General features: G+C 38.3%; 2 protein-coding genes and 1 non-coding gene across 4 annotated transcripts in view; all 3 read left to right on the top strand.

Moving 5' to 3' along the window:
• Nucleotides 1–3969, top strand: part of LOC122073759 (26S proteasome regulatory subunit 8 homolog) — a 42126-nt gene extending 38157 nt beyond the window's left edge. For both annotated transcript variants that reach the window (XM_042638386.1, XM_042638385.1), the window contains 2 exons: nt 2774–2884; nt 3604–3969. In XM_042638386.1, the coding sequence (XP_042494320.1) occupies nt 2774–2884; nt 3604–3759 (267 nt within the window). In that variant the 3' untranslated portion in view covers nt 3760–3969. The remainder of the gene's footprint in view (nt 1–2773; nt 2885–3603) is intronic.
• Nucleotides 3970–17763: 13794 nt separating this feature from the next.
• TRNAS-AGA lies at nt 17764–17845 on the top strand. Its single transcript has one exon. It is a non-coding gene; the product is annotated as a tRNA-Ser (tRNA).
• A 4848-nt stretch (nt 17846–22693) lies between these two features.
• LOC122073233 (blue copper protein-like) lies at nt 22694–24166 on the top strand. Its single transcript, XM_042637775.1, has 2 exons — nt 22694–22926; nt 23550–24166. Exons 1-2 carry the CDS (start codon nt 22758–22760, stop codon nt 23942–23944), a joined length of 564 nt encoding a protein of 187 aa, XP_042493709.1. The 5' UTR covers nt 22694–22757; the 3' UTR covers nt 23945–24166.
• The last annotated feature ends 1371 nt before the right edge of the window (nt 24167–25537 follow it).

The raw sequence follows: 25537 nt of genomic DNA, 5'->3' as shown, positions 1-25537 counted from the left end.
CAAAAAAAAAAAAAAGAAGCAATAAGAAGTGAAGTTATAGTTCTGGTCTATAGGGGTAATATTTGTACCCCTATTGGACTCATACGTTGTCACACTAATGTGTCACATTAGGCTGTTAGCCCTCCTTTCATGCACTCTGTGATGGGTGCCATTATAGCACTGAAATTCCGAATGAACCGCCTATAGAATGAAGCAAGGCCAGGGAAATTTCAAAGCTTTGTCAAATTTTGTAGTATGGGCCAATCTACCACTCTCTAAATTTCCTACTGGTTGGCTTCTACTCCTTAGGATGTGTTGGATTGAATATTGACTTGTATCTAATTGGAAACAGACCAACTTTATTTATATATGTAAACGATGGACAGTAGTGGTAGTTTTGATGAGTTTGAATAGACATTGAATCGGTTTGAGCTCTGTGAGACTGCGTGCTTCCATTTCCCCCATGCTACTTTGATCCTTCCCTGGTTTCCCCTCTTCTCTATCATCCTTCCCATCACATACCCATCTCATTTACTTTATTCTGGCCGCAGACTAGTTTCAGCCCGGTAGTTCATCACATCAGAACCACCCTTCGATTAGAATTCCAGCTAGAGCTGATCTGGGAGCTGTTCCAATCAATGACAAGCTCCGAGAAAGTCATTTGAGATGGTATGGTCATCTCCAACGAAAGCCTAGGGACGCCCCAGTTAGGAGCATAGTTAACAAATTCGGATTCGGGAATTATTCGGAATAATTTGATTGATTAATTTAAGGATTCGGTCAAAAAAGCGGTCAAAAAAGCTTATTGGGTTTTTTTTTTTTTAATTGTTTATTATTATTAATTTTTTTTTTTTTTTTTTTTTTTTAAATAATGTTTAAATGGACCGAATAATTCGGTTTAATTCGGATTCGGTCCGAATTATTCGCGATTTATATTCACTTTTGAAAAAATCGTGAATTTTAAAGAATTTTATTTCTAATTCGGATTCGGTCCGAATTTTTGATAAAATTCGGAAAAATTCGGTTCGGCCGAATAATTCGCGAATTATTCGGACGAATTGATAACACTGGTAAGGAGGAGTGATATGATGCCGATTGATGGAGCTAAAAGAGCTAGGGGCAGGCCTAAAATAACCATAGGAGAAGTTGTGAGAAATGACCTCGGATAGAGCCCATTGGAGAGCAAGGATCCATATTGCCGATCTCATTTAGCAAATATTCTCCTGACTTGCTGGGTGATGCCTCTTTCATTTGCTCTTTTCGTCAATTTTTATTTTCATTCCCTTCTCATCCCCCCCCCTCTCTCTCTCTCTTATTTATGCATCTCTTCATTCCCCCTTTTCTGTTTAGACCGCAGTTTTTCCTACTTGTTTTGTTGGATTCATGCAGCCGACCCCATTAAGTTGGTATAAGGCTTAGTTTGTTGCTGCTGTTGTTGTTATTGTTGTATAAAACCCTAATTTGTGAGTTCACAGTTGTATCCAGTATCCACACATTCTTTTCTTCTGTTTCTGTGCTGTTCAACCTTTACAATTTACTTCCCACTAAGTAGTCCTAGTTCCAGATTCTAAACATGAGACCTAAACCCTAATTAGTCCTCTTTAGCTATGAGCACTTTGAGCCTAAAATCCTAGTAGAGTTATGGTCCCTTACTATCATTGCCATTTCTTTCTTTCGAGAATTTACTTAAAATTGAAATTAACAGAATATTTTATTTATATATGAACATTCCCTTCATTAAAGTTGAAACTAGAGGAACAAAGATAATTTATTTTACACAATAACCACTCCCTGGTTTATATTTAATAACAGAAGGAAATAAGTCATTAAACATTTAACTTATTCTCCTCTTTATGTCATTCATACCTGGGTCAAAGCCATACAAAATGTGCCTAGGTGCCTGGCCACTGCCTTGGCTGACCTTGGCACCATGACAACTATAAAATTACACAATCATGGTCTGGGAGTATAATGATGGTAACTGGGACTATTTTCCGTGGTATTATTGGTCTCATCTGAATTACCTAGGCTTTTCAGTCATGGTCCAAAATGAGAAAAACTGAATTGGCTGGTCCCAAGTGGTGTTGCGAATGGCTTCTGGAACTGGTTGCTGTTGATTGGTCAGAACTTGCTGATAACGGAAGTCGGTGTAGAAACACAACCCTAAAACGATGCCGAAGATAATGGAAAAACAAGAACAACAATGCACACAGGTTTACGAGGTTCGGCAAGATTGCCTACGTCCTCGGTGAGATGAGATCCTGCTTCAATTTCAATGGAGAATAGGATTACAACGCTTGTCCTCACACCTCTCACAAATTGCTTGTACTACAGAGAAAAAAACTATCGCTACAAATATATAGCAAAAAAAAAACCCTAATCCGAAATGTACAAAACTGCCCTCAAATAAAAAATTCGAGTGGCGGCTGCACCCCCACTAGCGGGACAGCCGTCCTGCCTGTCGAGGCGCCTGCACTTGTACTCCCTGGATTAAACTGTGACGGAATACAAGACATCGTATACCAACAGTCGGTTGGTGGGGAGTATGAAGAGTTGTGAGTGAGATGGGAATAATGATAAGAAAAGAAGAAAAAAACTCAAATCTTTACATGAAGAATCAATAATTAGGAGTACATTTTGTACAGATATTGAACACTGCTATTATCAGGTTTACTTTTAGTTTTTTACTAGAGGTATTTAAGAGGGAAGTCTCATGTTTCTTATGTTCTCTTGTGAGTATTTTGTTAGTTAACCATTGATTACAAGGATACTCTAACTTGTAATTTGTTTTCAGCATCGTTTTGATACCCTAAGACTACACTCAAGGAAAATGAGATTGATGCCTGGTATTGATTTGAAAAAGATCGCAAGGGAGGTGAATGTTGCATCTGAGGCAAAGATCAAGGTATGTTTGACATGATTATGTTACTGTACCATTTACCGTAATTTCAATTGCCATTTGAACCTTGGTTCTATTGCTTCTTGTTGGATCTTTTGAAATTTGGGTTTATTGTGTGCCACAAATCCTCTACATGACATCCATTAATTGAATCAAAATTGAAAAAGGAAGATGGAAAGAAAAAGTAGAAAGCTCTACATACGGGGCAATCAACCTTAAAACATACTCTTCACCTCTTAACGTTTTGTTTAACCCAAAGGTCTGGCAGACTGGCATGTCATTTTAGAGTCTTGTGCATTTTGGCCCCCAGGGAACAAAGAACTCACCAATGAGGAGAGATGCCAAACAGCACACCATTTGGTTAGTCTACAATGCAATGTTCCACCAAAGCAGTGGGTTTCAAACTTTGGGACTGACATACTTGGGTTGGTGATGAATTTCATCTGTGCTGATTGGTACATATGTGAATAAACTAACTTATGTATCAATCTTAAAAACTGGACTAGACAGCAAGCCATTAAAGTACATAATAGCTGAATATGCTATTAAAGTACAAAATGTGGGGGTATGATTGGAAATAAGCATGTATTAGAACCTTTTTCGGTGTTTATATGTTAATGTAGGGGTTTTTATGTAATCTTGTAATAACTATTTCAACCAGTAAACGTAGAGGAGGGGAATCAATCTTTTCCATAACTATTTCTCTTCTTCTTCCCATTTTGTAGGACGTGGCTGCAGAGGCAAGGACCACTGCTCTTTTGAAAGGAAGGGTCGTGATAACACACACAGATTTTGAGATTGCAGCAGCTAAGGTTATGGAGAAGGAGAAGGAGAAGGAGAAGGAGAAGACACATGTTATTCCACATGTTCGAGTAAAATAATTTAGTGGACCCTTAAATGCTTGACCCTCCTCTATACGGATATTCCCTTTGGGTAAAATATGTCATTAGCCCTCAGTGTTGGTGGAAAGATTTCTTATGTGTTATATGAGAACACCTGATCATCAGTTTCTTATTTGTAATAGGAGAGCTCCTGGTCATTAATGATTTTATTAAAGTTCATAAATTGTTTTGAAATTTTTTTTTCCTTCATCGGTGGCAGAACGATGGGACAGTTCAGATGGTATCCTTTAGGGGTGTCAATTCGTGGCCCGAATCGACTAAACCGATCGGACCGACCGTTTATAGACCGGCCTGGCTTGAACCTTTTATTAAACGTGTTGGGCTTGAGCCCGGCCCGTTTATAAACGGTCGGTCTTGGTTTTGCTACTTGGACCTTCAGGCGCCCGACTGAGACCGATCGTTTAACACCCGACCGAGACCGGCCTATTGTGCACTGGCCTAGTCCGACCCTTTAATGATTGTAGAATACCTATTTTACCCTCCAAATTAAAAAGTAAAAACTAAAATGTAAAAATATGTTCACATTTTAAATAATGGTTATATTTGGTATCATTTATTAATTAATTGTCATTTTTTTGGGCTTGCATGAGTGGGTTGGAATATAAGAGCACATTTTAAAGAGGGTATGTTTAAAAATCGATTAAAACCCGTTTAACATTAAACATGTTAGTAGCCCGGTTAAGACTCGATTAAAGTCCGATTAAGGTGGTTTGATTATAGCCCGAGGCCGATCGATCAAATATAAAGCGTACCATGCCTTCAATAACTAAGCCTGATTAGTTAAATGGGTGGACACGGTGTAGCCTTTGAAACTCTTTAAGCCCGATCGAAATCGAACCGGCCCGATTGATTGACACCCCTAGTATCCTTCCTTTCTCCATTTTCTTCCCTTGGCACCTCAAATGATTGGGTCCCAACGGTGATTGAGTATCCAGTACTGTTCACTGTGGCCTTAAGAAAATTCAGTCCTAACTGTTTTGTGTAGATAATGTATTTTCTTTTGTTTGCAGGAGGGGTGGAATAATAGAGGAGGTGGGGGCCACTATAAGGGGGTGTGGGAAAGGACAGGGAAGTTGAGGAAAGGAAAGATGAGAAAGGATGGTTTGTGGATCCCACTTTAAATAAAATAATTTTTTTTTTTATTATTTTATTTTTATTTTTATTTTTATTTTTTTCCTTGGAGATAACAGGCGAAACACAACACTGCTGCAACACGCTCCGCTCCATCCATCTCTGCCGCAACACCAAATATTCTGATCCGTGCACTGCCGGCCAGATTGCACAGGCGAGCAGGCCCACCACGGTACCAAGGTGCCTCGTGCAAACCCCACTCCAACTCCTCCCTGGAACCTGCCATTTGTTAGAGCAAGATGCCCAGCCATGGATTCCATAACTACGTGTTTGTCCATAAAGCATGCTCACAAAATGGAGGGCGAAAGGCTATTGATTCCACGTGCTATCCTAGTTAGCACTCGATGTAATATGTGCACGGTAAAGGAGAAAAAAAATAAGAGGTAGAGAGAAAATGAGGGAGAAATATAGGCTTTTGGTTAATTAGGAGGTGCCTATTTCTTAGTTTTACGGACGAAGTCAGACATATGGTTAATTGGGAGGTAGTTGCTTCTTTTCAAGATAAGTCCAGAGAGATAATTTAGGATAATTTCGTCATTCCTTTTCCATTCTATATTAGTTCCTATTAAATAGAATAAACAAGTAGTTACAAACGTTGCTTACACCATACATTCCATCTATGCTCCACTACTTCCACTTTTATACATATCTCTAACTTCTACTAACTTACCAACTTCTATTAACTACTTAACACTCCACCGTGGCAATAACTTCTACCCACATACAAATACAATAATAGTAAATAATAATAATATCATTGTCCTCAAAGACCATTGGGATCCCATATCTTGATAGTAAAAATTGCAATCAATGAATTTGGGATAGTTAATTCGAGACGCACGAATCTAATTATAAAAATGGGCATCTCATTGAGGGAATTTGTCACACCTCGCCTCCACTCACCTGAAGGCTGGCGACATGGACATGCACCCATATCCACAATCCATCCAGGATCCATGATGCAGTACTTTAAGTTCATAAGGTTATGAAATGATTCTAAAATCACATACTTATAATATAAACAAAATATATCAACTAGTGATTTCTATTGATATTTACCATATTTACACAAAAAGAATGTTTTCACATCTAGATCACATTCTTCAAAGAATTTCTTGAATCAACATCTAAAAAGGGGCAACAACGGGGGGTGAGCTTCCACGAAGCCCAGTGAGGGGTAACACACAAGCAATCATCACAATCTAAGAAAATGCAATAGTATAAATATTCATGCCCAACCACATCAATATGAATGCAATGACATGATCCATTTATTATCAAGCAATTCTAAGCAACAATTTCTAAGTCCAAATGGGGTATAAGTGCCACTGCAACATAGGTGTTATCCCTAATCATGAATGTATGTTATCAATCCCTAGGGATACAAGCTAGGTAAGGATCAGGAGCGTGCCGGTTCTAGAACCACATCGTTATTTGGCAAACCCCTATTAATAACCCTCCCATAATACCACTACATCGAATCTAACATCGCATGTAGGATATACTCGTCACTGAATCAAATATCACGTGAGGGTCTTTTACGATGCTGGCATCTGTGCACCTCAATCACCGGAAATCGTCCCTAACCACGGACTATAGGACGAAAGGGTTAGCCAATATGTAAACCCCTATTGGCAAGGGTTATAGCATCAGAGTGGTTATCCTAGCCCAATGCATTCTAATATGTCACAATGCATTTCAATCATACTCACACACACACTCACCCTGAGCATGCAGCACCGTCGATACCAACCATTGGCCACCTGCACCCCAATCACACACATACACACTCACACTCACCCTGAGCAAGCAGTGCCGTTGGCACTAACCATTGGCCACCCTGCACCCTAGTCACACACACACACACACACTCACCTTGAGCATGCAATGCCGTCGGCACCAACCGTTGGTCACCCTACACCCCAGTCACACACACACTCACCCTGAGCATGCAGTGCCATCGGCACCAACCGTTGGCCACTCTGTACCCCAGTCTCCACATACACACGCACACACACCCTGGGTATACAGTGCCGTAGGCACCCACCACAGGGCACCCTGCATCCCAGTCACACACACACACGCACACACACACATGTATAATCATAATCCACATTCTCATGCCACATCAACACTTTATATAAGGAATAATATAACAATATGCAAAATGATATAATTCATCCACATATGCATTATGATACAAGCATTCCATAAAATCACACAAAATCCCCTCACCTCGAGTTCTAGATGGCGGTAGATTGTTGATGGTTTCGTATTGCGTGTTCCCATCACTTCTCGATTTCACTCCTAGGATATAGATGGTTTTTAGGTTATTCGGTTATTCATAGAGGAGTGGAACACTAAGACTCGTGCCCCAAATAAAAGGATTAAAAACTAACTTTAAAATGGTTCACTGGTGGATGATCATCTACCGATGAGTTCACCAGTAGAAAAATCTGAAAGGGATGCAATTTCGGTAATATTTTCACCGGTGGATGGTCCCTGCCTTCACTGGCTGGCCGGTGACCATCAGCCGGTGAAGTTAAAATCTGGGTTTCCTTTCCCAGATTAGCCCTATAGGCCTTGTGGCCCCTGTGTATAGTGGTAGAAGTGCATGTTGTTCAATGGGGTGTCATTACCCAACTCTATTCTTTCTCTTCTCTTTTACATAGTTTATAGCTTAGGTTTTTGTGATTTTTAGAGTGGGTTTGTATGTTGGGCACTTATACACTCCACATCTAGCTTAGGTTTAGTGTAGTTGCTGAATTTAGTTCAATATAATATCATACTATGGATTTTAAATGAAAAATTGTAGAGGGTTTGAGTAGAACACTTGTCTAGGGTTTAGTTATCACAAATTTTTAGGGTTTTGGATAGGGGTTTCATAGGGATTTGTCCTTAGACCCAATGTTGAGTGAATAACCTTGCCAATGTAGGTCTCTTACTCTAATTTCCCCCTCCCATTATGTAGTCTTTATGGTTGGGTAGGTGGGATTTGGTTGGGTCTCCATTACTTCCAATAAAGAGTGAAATGGGAAGGAGAGAGAGAGAGAGAGAGAGAGAGAGAGAGAGATTTGTGTGTGTGTGGGGGGGGGGGGGGGAGATGAGCATATGGGCCTACCTCAAGAATGGAGCCCTAGCCTTTCTCCTTCCTTCCTCCCTTGCTCTCCTTCTCCTTCTTCTTTTTTCTCCCTCTCCTTGTTTCTATTTTGGCAGGAGAAGAAATGAATGGTTTGAGTCCTATTTATAGCCACTTAAGTCCCAATAAGGGTTGTTTGGGGAATTAATGGGTTTTTACCCAATACTGGGTTATTCCGCTATTCGACACTAACGGGCCCACTTTGAGATATCCCACCACATTAATCAACTCCCTAATATATTGTTCCATCAATGTGGATGAATTTGGGGTGCACGATCGTGAGGTCTCAGGTCCCACAACAAAATAACCCAAAACTGGCATGCGCACTCACCGTATGGTGTTCACCGGTGGATGCTCCATCCACTGGTGACCATCAGCCGGTGAAGGCTGAACTAGTCACTTTGTATGGGGATCTCTCCTCAGTCTGAGTGGGGCCTTCTCTAGGATTTCTAATGTGTGTGATGTTCAACTGACCTTTCCCTTCAGGTCTGGAATCCTTTCCAATTATTTAAGCATGGGTAGCTAGTGCAAGTGGGGTCACCCTTCCTTCCTCAGCAAAAGACAGATGCAACCCAGTACTCACTGGTACTGGTGTCCTCTGGTGCCGCAGCTGAACATTAAAATAGGGAGTTTTAGGTTTCGGGTATAACAGAATTGATGATAGGTACATTCCTCTTCTTCTTTGTCTTCGTTTCTTTTTGCTTCTTTTTCTTCATCATCATCTTCTTCCTCTTCTTCTTCCACTTCTTCTTTGTCTCATTTTGCTTCTTTTTCTTCATCTTCTTCTTTCTCAACTCAGACAAACTCTTTTGGACACGTTGATAAGTTCTAAGCATTTCATTAGAAATCACTATCATGTCCTGAATAGATGAACGCATGGCTTCGTTGTTTGATGATCTCAATATTCATACTCATAGTCGTAGGATCGATTATGCTCTGATACCAGATGATATGTGCATGGTAGAGAGAGAGAGAGAGAAAATAGGAGATAGAGAGAAAATAGGGGAGATAATGTAGGGTTTTGGCTAATTAGGAGGTGTCTGCCTCTTAGCTTTACGGACGAAGCCGGACGTCTAGCCAATTGGGTTCTCAAGATAAATCCAGAGAGACAATTTAGGATAATTTCTTCATTCCTTTTCCATTCCATATTAGTTCCTATTAAATAGGATAAACAAGTAGTTATAAACGTTGATTACACCATACACTTCATCTACGCTCCACTACATCCACTTCCACACTTATCTCTAACTTCTACTAACTACTTAACATTCCACCGTGGCAATAACTCCTACCCAAATACAAATACATTAATAATAACAACAACAACAACAACAACAACAACAACAACAACAACAACAACAACAACAACAACAACAATAATAATAATAATAATAAAGTTGTTAGGTACGTAACATGATGTTTGAGGATATGTTGTCAATATCATCATTACTTTTTGGTAGGCTCTAACTCAAAAGCATGGCACCACTTAGCATTAAAGGAATTAAATGATTCGGTTTGATCAACTGGGGTCAGATTACAGTTTGGTTCAAGATATGGAGTAGGGGTGTAAGTTTAACCCAGAGGATTCAAATCCGCACTAACCCATCCTAAGCTCGAACTCTGTCTAACCCAACTATGGGGGTCAACTCGGTCTAACCCGACCCAACCCTGTGTGGGGTTGGGCCAGGTATGTTTTGAGGTATAAAAAACCCAAACCTAACCCGACTTGAGTCTTACCCTGATTATTATTGTGTTTAACTAATAATGTTTTCACCCTAGTATACACTATATGATTATATAATGTATTCTTAAACCCTAGCTCCCTAACCCCTCTGCTCTTTCCATTTGATTTGTAAAACTTTGCATATGCACCACAATCCCTAGCCATTGGACCTTGTATACAGGTGAATTATATATTTAAAACCATCTACTTAAAAGCTCAATCGACCATGAAGACTTAAAAGAAACTAAACTAAAACCCAATTACCTAAAACAAATAGCCCCTTGTGACAACCCAGGAAATTTATTCTGCAATTTCCCTAGAATCTTAAAGCCCATTCCTTAGATGACTGTAAGATATGGGAACAATAAGTTTATGTGTCTTCTGATGTTCTTGTTTCCAGAATTTTTAGTAGTTTAGATGAACAAGGTGGTGCTGCAAATTTACAACTCAGTAACCAAATCACTCTTTTTGGATTTGGAAGCACAATATGGCACAAACTACAGGTGAATGAAAAATGTAACTAAAACAGGACAATGAAGCTTTCCTAAGTTTTTGAAAAACCGACAAGAGAACTTCATTAGTAGAAAGGACCCTTTCTCTTTAGACTCTTAGCACACGACAGCACTTTGAGGAATTTAGGGGGTAGGGGGTCAGTTACAGTCAATGTTTTTCAGAGTTTGAAGGTAGCAGAGTCGTTTGAAGAATTGGAATTGGAATTGGAATTGGAATTGAAATCGGAATTGAGTTGTACTTATCGGAATGTGAATCCACTAAGAAGATCAGCTAGGGTCAACACGATCCAAACCGGCCCAACCCTGAGCCCGGTAGGGTTGCACTGGAGCATGAACCCGGCAGGGTTAGGTTAGGGTTTTAAGAAACCCGGCCCAATCTGCTCATGTTTCACCCCTAATATGAAGGGTACAAACCATTACCGAACAGTTCATTAAATGGTTCTAATATCCCAAATCACCTTTAAAAAAAAAAAAAAAAAACTCAAATCGAATCCAATTAATAAACGGTTTTTACCAATTTCGATTTTGTTGCCGGTTTGAGGTAATAGCTATGGGCCCAATTGGAAATAAACCTATTTTTTAATTCCAGTAAAGAAATCTGATGCCACACTAGGGTTAGATCACAGTATCTTTTTTAAGACCAAATTGTGAATTAAGAAATGAAAATAATTTAAATTAATTTACATGGTGTATATCCACTACGAAACACTAGACAACATGTGTGTGTGTATATATATGTGTGTGTGTGTTTGCGCGTGTGTGTGTGTTTGGTCAGGATTAATTTTTTTTGTCAATTGGTTTAATATGTATGAGATTGGTTCGCATACTAACATACATATACAGATTCTAATTGGTATGTGTAGAATGATTTAAAATAAAACCCAATTTTTTAATGGGCGATCGGTTTCACTTTTTAAAACCAATACGAACCAATTAGTAAACAGTTCAATTCGGTTCGGGCAAATGATTTTGTGTTAACAATTCATCCCCATACTTTGCATAATCAACTAGTCAATTTTGACCAAATTTGAACAACGTGAAGAAAGAAAGTTTAGTAAATCAATTTGATACAAGATAAATCCACATGATCTTCACAAAAAAAAAAGGGAGGGGGTAAACCCACATGATTTGGTAGGAACCGTTGGATCAGTTTAGCCTTCCACTGTTCAACCAAGAGGCCTCTAAGGGCATCCTTTGGATGTACTTCTAGACTTCCAGTCATGCAGAGGATCCGGACTGGTGGTGCACACAATTCACATTTTAGAATGCAAAAAGAGTTGGTTCAAGCATTCATAAAACACTACTCAAACAATAACAGATGATATTTTGTGTTCGATTTAATTGCATGCATCAATATCTCGTTGAATACATATCAATATTATGATTCATATCTATATATATCGTGAATTGGTATTGACATTTTAGAGGATTAAAGCTATCTAAACCAACCAAAAAAAAAAAAAAGAAGCGTAGTGATCAATTAATTTGATTAATACACTTGTTTCTTGACACCTATGGAGAAGGGTTGATAGTTCCTCCGGTTCCCAAAAAGACTCAAAAGAGTACGAAAGGAGGGGAGAGGATGAAGACGAAGAACCTGAAGAGGAGTTGGATGACGAAAATCTTTTGGGAATCAAAGATTTGAAAGGACTATCTAGTCTTCAGCTCTCCAGGCGTAAAATTCGAACGTCTAAATGAGACCATCAAGGAAATGAATGCTAGACAAGATGCTATTCGATTCTACAACTTGAAAAAAATTGAAAGCGCAATATATAAACAAGAGGTTGTGAAAATAGAAAATAAGTTGGAAGTACTGACTGAATTACGAAAGAAACGAGAAGAAGAGGGGGCTGACGATGAAGAACAAGAAGAAGAGGGAGCTGATGATGATAAAGCAAAAAGATCTAAAAACAAGAAAAAGGGCAAAGGACACAAGAAGAAAACAAAGTGATTACTAACTAGTGATCTTCTTATTAGTTTATTTGAGATTTTCTGTGACTTAAAAGTAAGTTTAGTACTTTGCTATGACTAATTATCTAGGTAAACTTAATTGGTGCATTAACTATATAATGGGTTCCAATAAGTAGTTTAGGGTTTGATATGATGGAGAAAATAAATATATAGCTGCACCTTAAAAGAGTGTTTGTTTGTAGGATTTCTTATATAATCTATTATGTAAGTTATTATTGGATTTATAATGGTTTGTAATCAAGTGGTTATTTTAATATTTTAAAGTTGGGTGTTCTTCTAAAATTTTTAGAGATAAATGACCGCGTTATACTTAGATTGAGAAAATAATATAAATGGACATAATTAAGGTTTCTGAACGTACTCCATCCTTTCGTTCATGAGGGTTGAGGGTTAATTTAATGAAAACACTAAATTAATGCAACAAATTAAAATGGATCTAGGGGTAGCAAGAATGAGAATGCTAAGATGGATGTGTGGAAAAACTAGAAGGGATTAAGTTAGGAATGAACAAATTAGAACGGATCTGGGGGTTGCCCCACCCTAATAAGCTTTGAGAATGTCGTTTGAGATGGTTCAGGCATATTCAACGAAGGCCATCAGATGCACCGGTAAGGAGGAGAGACTTGATTCGGATAGAAGAATTCAAAAGAACTAGAGGCAGGCCAAAAATGACCATAGGAAAGATTGTGAGGAAAGACATGCACAAATTAAGCCTTGTACCAAAGATGGTTTTGAATAAAGCAGATTGGAGAGCTAGAATCTAGGTAGCGGACCCGTTTTAGCTGTGTTTCTACTTTTTTAGTGATTTACTTATCTGTCTCCTTTATTGCCTTATATTTTCTCTTACTTTAGCTTTACTTGGATCCATGTAGTCGACCCCATTAAGTTGGGACAAGACTGTTGTTGTTGTTGTTGTACTGAATTAATGTAACACCTGGTTTCTTTTGCCAATCAAACTAAAAGTAATTGATATAAAGATCACAGCCAATGGACGGTTTACTTTACTGCATTCTCCAAGTTCCAAACATCATTTTATCAAAAAAAAATTCCAAACACCAAATATACAAGGCCGCTTAGGGCTGAGGTTATGTTATATGATATATAGTCACCACTATGAGATTACAAAGTTACCAGGGAGCTTCTACTTATAGAGATGAAGAAAATGTCGTTCTTTCCAAAAGAAAAAGAAAAAGAGTTTCTAAAGACGCTGAGCCTCCATCTAAACTAGGGTGTAGACCCACAAGTAAAATTTGAATCTAAATAAGATATCATGTTTTCATCGAATTACAATATAAGAAAGAGGTTAGACACCCAATCCCTATGACAAGAAGGGTTATTCATCTACTTTCTCTTTACCCGACACAGGACCAATAAGGGGGTGCACATGGACATAAAGGATAAGGTGGGGTTTCTTGATTTTATAATATTCTCTCAAGTATTAGAAGCCTATAAGCCATAAGCCCATGGCTAACAGCCTAGTTGAAATTTCCCAAAATAAAACAAAATTACTAAAAAGACGCTACCGAGTCCCAAATGTAAAGGACGAAGGGTCAAAAACCCTTACCTACCTTAAAGGGGAATCTACATCCTTTGCAACAGGCAGTGAGATACGGTGAGCATCGAGCAGCTGAGAATATCTAGGCATGCACCCCAAGGGGATCCCGCCACTCAATGCTTACTGCACCAATACAGTGACTATAGACGATTTTCACACCATTAGAGGATAAGGGTTTAGTTACTACTCAACCTATTATTACTAATGTGGTGCACCAAATATTGGAGTTTTCCTTCTATATTACTTAAAATGCTGCACAAATGTGGGTGCATGCCACTGCCCGTGCCCACCATATCCAATACTCTCCTCTAGATTCATGCCTAAGTTCGCCGTACAAGCTCATAATGTCTATACCCATGCTATCATATTCCTTATTTGGTCTCAATAGATGACAGGGACCTCTCAAATAGCCTCTTCAAGGGGCACGTGGACTGTGGCCAGATCTTGGGTGATATGATCAAATTGACTCTCCCTTGTAAATCAGATGTGCTCATGTTGTTCCTCCCTGGATGGTGGATAAAACTCATCCCTATCTACAGGCAGATCACCCCTACCATCAACCTTCACACCATCACCATCATCATCAGACGGGGACAGTGTGTTGGTGTGGCTGCTAGAATGTGACTAGTCAATGTCTTCTTCATCTCCCCAACCAGGTTGAAATTCAAAAGATCGTGGTGTTTGTAAATGAACTTGGCCCTCTTGACTCCATAAATTCATTGATATTAACACCCATCTAACTAGCAATCTCGGTGTTAGCCTGCCCCAAAGCTCATCCAATATTGGGGTACCTCAATCTTTCATGTGCTGAGTCGAATTGGATTTTTTTCATTTCTTATTTGGTCCATGTCATTATCTCAACATGATTACTTTTTTATTTATTTATTTTTAAACATAAGATTAATTTTGGCTGTTCCCATTTTTATAGGACGTGGTTACAGAAGCAAGGGCCATTGGTCTTTTGAATGGAAGGGTGGTGATAACACACAAAGATTTTGAGATTGCAGCAACTAAGGTTATGGAAGAGAAGGAAAAGACACATCTTATTTACACATGTTGTACGAGTAAAATAATTTAATGGAAACCTGCCATGTGGTAGAACTAGATGCCCATCCATATATTCCATAAGTTTGTACCTGTTCAAAAAGCATGCTCCGAAAAATGGAGGGTCAAAGACGATTCATTCTATGATGGTACCAAGTCAGCACTAGTAATTTGAGGATATGTTATCAACATCATCATTTCTGTAAATTTTAATTTTATTCAATATTAAAAGTATTTAACAGTTCAATTTGATTAACCAATCAATTTCAATTCGGTTCAAAATATGAACGAAGGGTACAAATGATAACCGGCCTGTTCATTTAATTGTTCAAATATTTCTACTTCATTGTCAGTTTGAGCTAATAGTTCTGGGCCCAAATGGAATCAAATCTCTTTCTGAATTTCAGTAAAAAAATTTGATGCTACTGGGTTAGATCACAATATCTCAGACCAAAATGTGAATTAAGAAATAAAAATTAAATTAAATTAATTTACAAGGTGTAAATCCACTGCAAATAGATGGCCAGGATTAATCAGTTTCTTAATTGGTTTAATGTATGAATTGGTTCATGTACTAATATACCGATTCTAATTGTTTAATGAAATTGTTTTCAATTATGTTCGGGCAAATGATTTTGGGTTTTACAATTAACACTCATACCCTGATTATTTATTTAGTTAATTATACATATATACACGCGTGATGATCAAGTTGATTAATATAGTTGTTGCTTAACACCTATGGAGAAGGATGATAGTTCCTCCTGTTCCAAAAAAATACTCAGAAGAGAATGAAAAGAGGAAAGAGAATGAAGAGGAGGAGGTGGATGAGGAAAATCTTGAAGAACTATCTAAGGTGAGAATAAAAGGACTCAAAGGACTAACTGGTCTTCCAGTCTCTCAAGTTGTGTTAGTGGCACAAATTAGAGGTAAAGAAAGCAAACCAGGAAGAGGAGTGAAATGAAGAAGAAGCAGAAGGATCAAAAAAGAGAAGAAGAAGGGCAAATGACATAAGAATAAAAAAAAAAAAGTGATAAGTAACTAGTGATCTTTTTCTTATTAGTTTATTTAAGATTTGCTATCATGACTTTAAGTAAACACTAAATGTAACTGAGCTTACTTAAAGTCATGATAGCAAGTCTTTAAATAAACTAATGTACCTGATTAGTACTTTTTTTACTTTATCATATTCCACAACCAACTAGAGAAGCTTGGCCACTTCTACATCTTGTTACATTTTTGCAAATCAAGAACCTCTCCAAATCTATAGCCTTTCACTACAAAGAAGTAAACAGTTGCTCACACATGCATCACTTACTATCTATAGTACTATCGGCTCAACAATGTAAGATAAATCATGGATTATGTATAACTAATGTACCTGATTAGTACTTCTTTTACTAGCTTTTGCTTTAAATATTTAAAAAATAAAAAAAATAAAAAAATAAAAAAAATAACCTCAATACTTGGTCTTCTCATTAGTTAAAGAATTGCAAAATAACTTTTCTAGGTAATCTTAATTGGTGCATTAAGTATGGGTTCCAATAAGCAGTTTAGGCTTTGATATGATGGACATAACTATATAATTGCACCTTAAAGAGTGTGTTGTGTGTTATTCTTTATTTTTTATTTTTTTTTAAAGATGTGGTAACATCTTATAAAAACTATTATATAAATTATCATTGGATTTATAATGATTTTCTAATCAGTGGTTATTTTAATATTTTAAATTTAGGTGTTCTTCCAAAATAACTGATTTGAAGGGCCCTAACTACACCATGTGTTCAATCTAAAAAATCCTCTAGAAAGTTGCAGAGATGACAAAAAGAGGGTGCTTTCCTATGTTGCACTGAAATAAAAAGACCCAAGACAAGAGTGATTTCTCTTCGGTTTCTTCCTCCACACTTGCAGCTGCGTGTTTAGAGATAATAACCTCGTTATACTGGATGGAGAAAATAATATAAATGGACATTATTAAGGTTTCTGAACCTACTCCTTTCGTTCAGGGAGTTGAGGTTTGATTTAATAAAAACATTTTCAAACACGTATAGTTTTTATTATTTTTCTTGAAATAATTATTGCAACAGTTGGTCTCTTTTGCCAATCAAATTAAAAGTAATTGATAAAGATCACAGCCAATGGATAATTTACTTTACTACACTTTTCAAGTTCCTAAAAAAATAAATAAATAAAAATCCCAAACACCAAATATACAAGGTTTTTTAGGGCCGAGGTTGTATTATATGTTATTTAGTCACCACTAACTATGAGACTAAAAAATTTATCAAAGGGCTTTTACTTATGAAAATGAAGAAAATGCCGTTCCTTTATAAAGAAAAAGAAAAGGAGTTTCTTTCATCGAATTACATAACTTCTAAGAAAAATTAATTGGTCTAACTATGAGATCATACTTTCATCGAATTACGATTTAAAAAAGGTGTTAGACACCTAATCCACCCGACAAGAAGGCTATTTGTCTATGTTAATGCATATGGGTATAAAGGAAAAGGTGGGGTTTCTGGGATTAACAATATTTCTATCAATTATTGAAAACCTATAAGCCATAAGCCCATGGCTAACGGCCCATTCGAAATTTTCCAAAACAAAACAAAATGCTAAAAAAACACTACCAAGTCCATAAATTAAAGACTAATGGCCAAAAACCCTAAACTACCTTAGGGTAAGGGTTTAGTAATTATTCAAATCTATATTCATCCAAAAAAATTATTCAAAACTATTATTGCTTAAAATGGTGCTCCAACTATTGGAGTTTTCCTTCTGTAGTTAGGGTAGTTCAATTACTTACCAAAAATAGTGGTCCAATTCTTTCTTCTTTTTTTCTTTTAATTGAACAATGGGAATAAATATTTGGTAAATATTTATTATCCAAATTTAAAGGCACATAAGGGTGGACGTGCCGGAGTGGTTATCGGGCATGACTAGAAATCATGTGGGCTCTGCCCGCGCAGGTTCGAATCCTGCCGTTCACGTTTTAAATTTTAACTGTGTTTTGTATTAAAAACCCAAACGTGTATGAAGTTGCAAGATGAGTTTTACTGCATTCACTTTTGCATGTTTGTTGCCTTCGAGATTCAAACTCATAACCCTGGGTTTGCTTTTAATAAAGCAAAGGGTTGGAGCAAGTTCTAGTCTCACGTTTCTCACCAAGGAAGATGAGGATTAGTTATTTTATATATATATATATATATATCAATGAAAATATATCAAGAGTAGTTAGGTTTCTTAAAGAGATGTATCTCCCCTCCTTTTTCATGTCTGGTGTTGGAGAAAGTTTTTTTTTTTTTTTTTTTTTTCAGCCGTTGTCATCATTTATTACTACAAATTACTCAAAGGAGAATTAAACCTGTCAAGTTGGGCCTTTCTTCTGCGGTCTTATCCCCTTTTTGGTGGTACGTCTAGTGGGGCTTTAGAGTGAGTGAGGTGGGAAAGTGGTGGATGAGAAGTGGTGATGGGGTAGGGTTTCAGAGAGCAAGGGTGGAGGCATGGTGGGCAAGGAAGGGAGATGAAAGGAGATGGGAAGGGGGGAAACTGGTAGAGAAGGTGGGGCGTTGGATGGGGGTGGACGATCATGGGGTTGGGAATATCAGTGTAGAGGCAGGACCCATATATAATGGGGGGGGGGGGGGGGAGTTATAGAGGTGGTACCATCAAGTGATAGTGGAAGCAGAGAAGATCTAGTGGGAGTGGGGAAGACATGAGAGATACAGTGTGGGGACCGGGGCTGGGGCATGGGAATTGTAGAGGGGCTAGTGTTGGGAGTAGGTTGCATTGATATATGGCGGACAGTAGGTGCAAAGGTGGGGAATACAAAAGATAGGGGTGGGGGTTTGGGGGTGTGGGGGGTGGTTGGGGGGTGGGGCACGGGAGTTGCAGAGGGGCTAGTGTTGAAAGCAGGTTGCATGTAGATATAGTGGACGGTAGGGAAGAGGTGGGAAATACAAAAGGATAGGGGTGGGATTAGGGCTAGGGTGGGGGTGAAGTCAGGGCAGGGGCAGGGGCAGGGGCAGGGGCAGGGATAAGGATAAGGATGCAACGTGATACAGTTGGGGTAAGGAAATTGTAGAGGGGATGGGGTGGGTTTTAAGGAATTACAATTAATGGTATTGTAGGGTTGGGAAATAGTGGTGGTGGAACTAGAGAGGGAGCGAAGGTGGGGGTAAGATGGATTTGGTTCTTCTGTGACACAAGACAATGTCCAGCGCACATCCAACGCCTTGCAATGCCTTGGGCTGTGTGTGACTGCCTTGGACTCCATGCCAAGGTGTTTCTGACCGTTGGATGTGCATCAGACACTGTGTTGCACTGCAGAGAAACTCAATCCGAGGTAAGATAGTGGTAAGGGGCATTATAGAGGGATTGGGATGGGCAGGGGATTTGGCGAAGATAGAGATGGAGGTGGAGATGATGGCTGGTGTGGCGGGGGTAAGCGAGATGGGATTTGGATTGACTGGGCGTGGCGACAGAGATTTTTTTTTTTTTTTTTTTAAACGGTTTATTAACCACCACTAAATTCAGGATGGACACCTTCAATTGGACCGCCACCGGTAAATGCTATATCTTTGATTTTTTATAGGGCATACCGTTAAAATAATAATAATAATAAATTTAAAAAAAAAACACACACACACGTATCTATATATATATATATATATATATAGTGCTTATTGCATCTCTCCTACAACTGTGATGATGAGCAGAGACTTTTTCCGAGATAATTGTTGCTCAATGTGCCAACCTTTCTGGGATGCTAGAATGGCAGTGCTGACCAACTGAAAAGTTTGGTATTATGTCCCTTCTCATTTTATGGGTATCCACTATATGGGGAAGGTGAGGATCACAAGACAACCCCAGACGGCCTGATAGGATGGGTTTATTGTACAATTCTCTACTACTTGTGTTAGGTAATTGTTGACATTTACTTAACTTCAAGATGAAGGGGTTTAACATTTAACCAAAAAAAAGATAAAAGTGTCTGACCAATGCGTTCTCATACATAAATTTCGAATAAGTTCCATGGTGAGGCAATGCTAATGCCTTTTTTTGGTAAATATATAATGCCGATGCCAATTGATATCAAGTTTTTTAAATAATTAGATTCAAACTTAATCATATCTTGCTTATGTGTTAATAACGATGGTTAGGCCAATTCATCAGCACCTTCACCTACCTGGGCGATGATCCTCTGCCGTGGGTGCGGTCGTACGGTGAACATTGGACGGCCGAGACTATATCGGCACATGCCCTGATGCCGTGCTGGCCATCCTATCCTCGCCGCACCATCGCACCCACGGCAAAGGATTTTTTTGGCACCTACCTCCACCTTTACTATTGAGATTAAGTATCATTTATTCGTTTTATATATCACAGTATAACTTCGTAAATAAATTCTTCATTGGGAAAAAGAACATTACTTAGTCACATGATCACTTGATTCTTACCATCCCAATCCTCATGAAATCAATAATCTCTTCCTTAATTATTGATGCTCCAACACTCACTCTCATCGCCCTACACCTAGTGCAATGGCCACATGAATAGGTAGAGATATTTTAAAGAAACTTCATTCCCACTAGTTAACATAGACTAGTAGAATCAACACATAACCTCCAATACCTGGTTTATCTTAGTATCCCACCATCTCTAGTCCTTGTCTTCTCTCTTAGGCAAATTATTAAAAATCAGATTGGATTTATAACTGTTGAGACCGATCCCCAATCCTGACTGATACAATCCCTATGCACTGGTAAGGAATATGGTAAGGAATAAGGATAAAATTGTCTAAAATATCAATTTAAAAAAAAATAAATAAATACTTCTGATTCAAATCAATATCAATTGAAATCGATCCCGAATTTTAAAACCTTAGCTTTCAAATCTAACAGACACCATAACTGCTGCAACTGTCTTTAACATTGAGGTAACTCATACCCTAATAATATCAACCTGGGTAACTTTGTAACTTGAAACTGATGACCATGAATTATTTTAATTGGAAAACCCAATTTATGGGACTCAACAGAATCAAGCGATTTGGCCACCGCAAAACTGGCCTACAACCCCCCTGTTAAATTGAGTCTTTTATTGATCAGTTTTATGAGTTGGAGGTACATGTCTTATATAGACCTTCAAAGGTGGAAGTGTACTCCAACTCTAATACATATCTCCATATTTTGTATCATATATTTTCAACTTCATTCCAATGGAGATTAACAGTTTAGTTGACTCCTTAACTAAGAGGGTATTATTATCCATCCATGGATTGCCCAGATGGTTAAGACGAATTGGGGTTTGTATGGATAGGTGTATGGTTTCAACTTCGATTCTCCATCTGTGCATCTACGATTTAAGTGAAAACCACGGAGAGAGAAAGAGAGGCAAACATAGCGCAATGGACAAGGAGAGAAAGGTAAAACGTCATAATGTGAACATTTTTACATCATTACCAACAATAGTTTCCTAACTCAAAAAGCTTATAAACATGGTAACTAAATTTCATTTCACTTTTTAATCAAATTACTTAGATTTTAATAGAAAAAACATGATAAGAGAAATTAACTTTATTTTCTACTACTAATTAAATACAACTAGTGTTTTTGAGGTGGAGGAGGACTCTAACTGTGTTAATACCCCCAAAGTTGACAATAATAATTCGACTTTTTTTTTTATTCCTCTTTTAGGAGCAAAAATGGATTGATTTTATCAGTTCAAACGTTTTTCAATGGACGCCCCCACCCCTCCCTTTTTTTTTTTTTTTTTTTATTGAACCTGTGTGAGCCAACTGGTCTGATTCTTGAGGCTTTGGCTAGTTTCCAACCATTTCCTAATCCAAACAAGAAACATTCAATATATTCCTTCATGCTTTGCTCATGACTACTGTTCTCCTGGCCGTTCCAGCCTAAACTCTAACAACACTTTATTGACAACTTAGACTTCATCCATCAAGTTTAGGTAGGTCTCTCTGATTATTGTAATCCATAATTGGGTTGGTTGGGTGTCCCACCACATTCTTTTTCCTTCTTCAATACATTGAGTAGTGTTTAAGTAGCTATTTATTCTTGCTATAGTGACTATAATTACAAATCATCAAGGAGATTTTTCTCAAATAATGCATAACAAATGAGAAAAAGAACATTATCTGATCTCATGGCAGTGATCTCTTGCCTTAAAATTATAATATGGACCCAGTTAGGGGGTGTTTATTGGCTGGTACGATTTCGTTTGGTTTTGGAGTTTTATGGATAAGATGAATCCAAAACCCAAACCAATAAGGGAAGATTCAGTTCAATTTCGATCTCGTATGGATTTGTTATCGGTTTGATATTAGGTTCAATTCAAGAAGGTTTGAACCTAAGACCTCTGGTAGCTATGGGCTTCCACCCACCACATGTGTTCACTTCATGGAAATATGTTATTCCTTCATTTCCAATTAATCAATCAAATTAAAGTGATCAGGTACGTGTGTGACAACACCTTTCCCATTGGTTTAGTGTGAGCTCAAGAAGCTACCCATGAGGCAACCTACTACCATGCTTTTCAAGTGAAATGAATCTTTTGAAAATGAAACCAATAAAGGAAAGCTTTAAATAAAGACCTAACAAGGGAAAAGGTAAGAGAAATGGTCACCCACTTCTTTGTAGGGCTTTTGGTTGGAATAGAGTCCAACTTAAGTTATTCCCGTTGAATAAGTTAGTCTAGAAACCAAATCATTTCAAGGGAACAATCCAACTTAGTGGACCAAAGCTTATTCACTCCAATCACCCTATCCCCTATATAAGGACCCTCATCTCCAATCACTATAACGCATAACCCCTCTCTCTCTCTCTCTCTCTCTCTCTCTCTCTCTCTCTCTCTCTCTCTCTCTCTCTCTCTCTCTCTCAAAAGATGGAAAGTAACACAGTGGCTGGAGTTTTGATAACGATCCTTACATTGTGTGCTGTGGCACCGAGCTTGGCTACATCTTACACAGTCGGCGATACGGCTGGTTGGACAACAAATGTTGATTATAGCACATGGACCAAAGGGAAGACCTTCGCCGTCGGTGACACCCTTGGTTTGTTTAATCTCAACTCTCAGCTTTTATGTGTTCTCTCTTAATATCAATGAGATCATTAGAAGGACCATAGTAGTTTATATATGAAACTATGAATGATTTGCATATGTTTCTTAAACCCCAGAGCTTCAGGAGCCCTAGGCAACCCTTCTATTATGATCCCACATGGGTTACGAAAAAGATTTGATGTGGGTCGTTATGGTCTTGGATTACTTCACCTTATAAGTCTATCTATGGGGTTGAGTTCTCCCAAAATTCGTATCAATGGTATCAAAGTAGCTGATCCTCAATCTCGACCCTCACACGAAAGGGACAATTTGAAGACAATTTGAACTGAAGTGGTCCATATAATAGTCGGTTCAGCAATCGATTGTATGTTATGATCTCACATTAGTTACAAAAAGTTGATGTAGATTGATATGATTTTGAATTCCCTAGCCTTATAAGCTATTTTATGGGGTTGAATTCTCGCAAGGTCTGTATCACCTTCAATATTTTATTGATTTAAAAAATAAAAAATGTCATGTATCCATCAAGGGAAGGACCCAACTCCAATGCATGTTTCTATGAATATGCTTGAAGCTTATTAGCTGATCTTCTTATGTTTTGGCACTTTTGTGCAGTTTTTAACTATCCAGGAGGACATACAGTGGATGAGGTGAGTGGAACTGACTACAGCAGTTGCGCATTGGGGAATTCTATTAGCACAGATAGCAGTGGGTCCACCAAAATTACTCTCAAGACAACAGGACCCCATTACTACATTTGTGGAATAACTGGTCACTGTGCAAGTGGGATGAAGTTAGCTGTCACAGTGACAGGAGCTGCTTCAACAACACCATCAACTGGTACCACCCCCACCACCACTACCCCGGCCACCACCACCCCCACCACCACCTCACCCTCCACCACCACCTCCTCTACCATAAACTCATCCCCAGCCACTCTTTCTCCAACCATAGCCATATTGTTCTCTTGTCTTGCAGTTTTTAAGTTGATTCTCTCTCCCTTGGCCTAGACTAGACAGATTTGCCAGGATGGAGGCAGTGCTCTCTCTTATTTTTCTCTCTCCAATTAGTAGTTACTGTTAGGATTAGCTAAGAGTTTAGTGTAGATGGATCTTGGAGGTTCGAGGGATATTTTGTATTGTATTTCTCTTATGTGACAGTAGTGAGTGGAGATGGGATTTGGGATGTAATAATGAGCATTTGATCATATTATATTGCTTCTGTTTGGGAAATGATCATGAATTTGGTATCAGTGGTTGGCAATGATGACTGTGGAGAATTCAGAAGCACATGAGAGTTGGTAGGATCGATGTTAACAATTTTTAATATATTTTTTTTATTTTATATTTTTTAAGGAACTGTTGAAAGGAACTTTACTCACGCACCTTAGAGGGAGGGAATAATAAAAAAAAGAAGAAAGAGAGGAACATATGTGACAGGAGTCGATCTATAAACCTTTCACACTCCTAACACCTACTCCACAAGCGGAGGCTGCGACTATTACGCTATGCCATGGACCCATCTACTGCTGGTCTCTTACATTTGGCATCTGCCGTAGTCAATCAATCTCTTGTGTCCCTTTTGATAAATTCAATCCATTCGTTATGTACATGCATTATACATGGGTTGTTAAAAAAGTGGCTTTTGCTTTGGGATAACGCAAAGATCTATTTAAGGGGTTATTGAAAAAAAAAAAAATTTTAATGGATTGTGAGGGAGAAGGAGAGAGAATTATTATGAAATGGAATTCCTTTGTGTCTAAGTTTAATAACGTGTCATCTGGAGGTGAACTCACATCATCAGATTTTCTCATATACTTTTGGCAAAAGAGGATGGTGGGGGAGTTTGGGACATTTCACCAACCTAAAGCAAAGTGATCAAACTCTGGTAGAGTTGGTCAGAGAGACCTCAACCAACTATCCCATAAGAGGGTCACACCCTTTCACCTAACCTCACTTTTCCCCAACTCAACAAACCCCCCCCCCCACCCCCACCCCCACACCCACACATACACACGCAACAAACCCAAAATCCAAAATGTAAATCGACTCTACAATGAAAAATGATATAATGAGAGAATAGACTGATCTTATAGTTGTGATTTCACTTTCTATATCCACTTATGTCAATTCATAACGTGCGACACTTTTGAGTGTTTTTGATCGACTAGAGTTAAAAGACTCATCATTTAATCAAAATGAGCAAATGTGGTAGAAATACTATGCAAGTCTTTTTTTCTTTTTCCTTTTTTTTTTTTTTTTTTTGGTGGGGGTGGGGGGTGGGGGAGGGGGTGGGGGTGGGGTTGGGTAATACTTAACCAATGGGTCTTATGCCCATTCCTTTAGATGTATCATATAGAAGATGAAGGACGAAGTCAACAATTACCGAGTTACTAGCTAGACAAACCGGAGTTGGCAGTTACAAATGTAAAGGATATGAATGAATCTGATTATTAACGGAGTGGTGAAATAGTACAAATTTGAATTTAATTACATTGTGAAATTGAGGGGTTTGAACCTTAAGAAATATAATGGAAATAATACAGTTCGTTTAAATGGCAGTGTCAAAAAGAATAATCCCTTGTGTCAAGGCTTAAGAATGGT

The sequence above is a fragment of the Macadamia integrifolia genome, chromosome 3 (genome assembly GCF_013358625.1).
Source record: "Macadamia integrifolia cultivar HAES 741 chromosome 3, SCU_Mint_v3, whole genome shotgun sequence".
Classification (NCBI taxonomy): Eukaryota; Viridiplantae; Streptophyta; class Magnoliopsida; order Proteales; family Proteaceae; genus Macadamia; species Macadamia integrifolia.
Note: the sequence above shows the minus strand (reverse complement) of the source record. Positions and strands in the feature narration are given on the sequence as shown.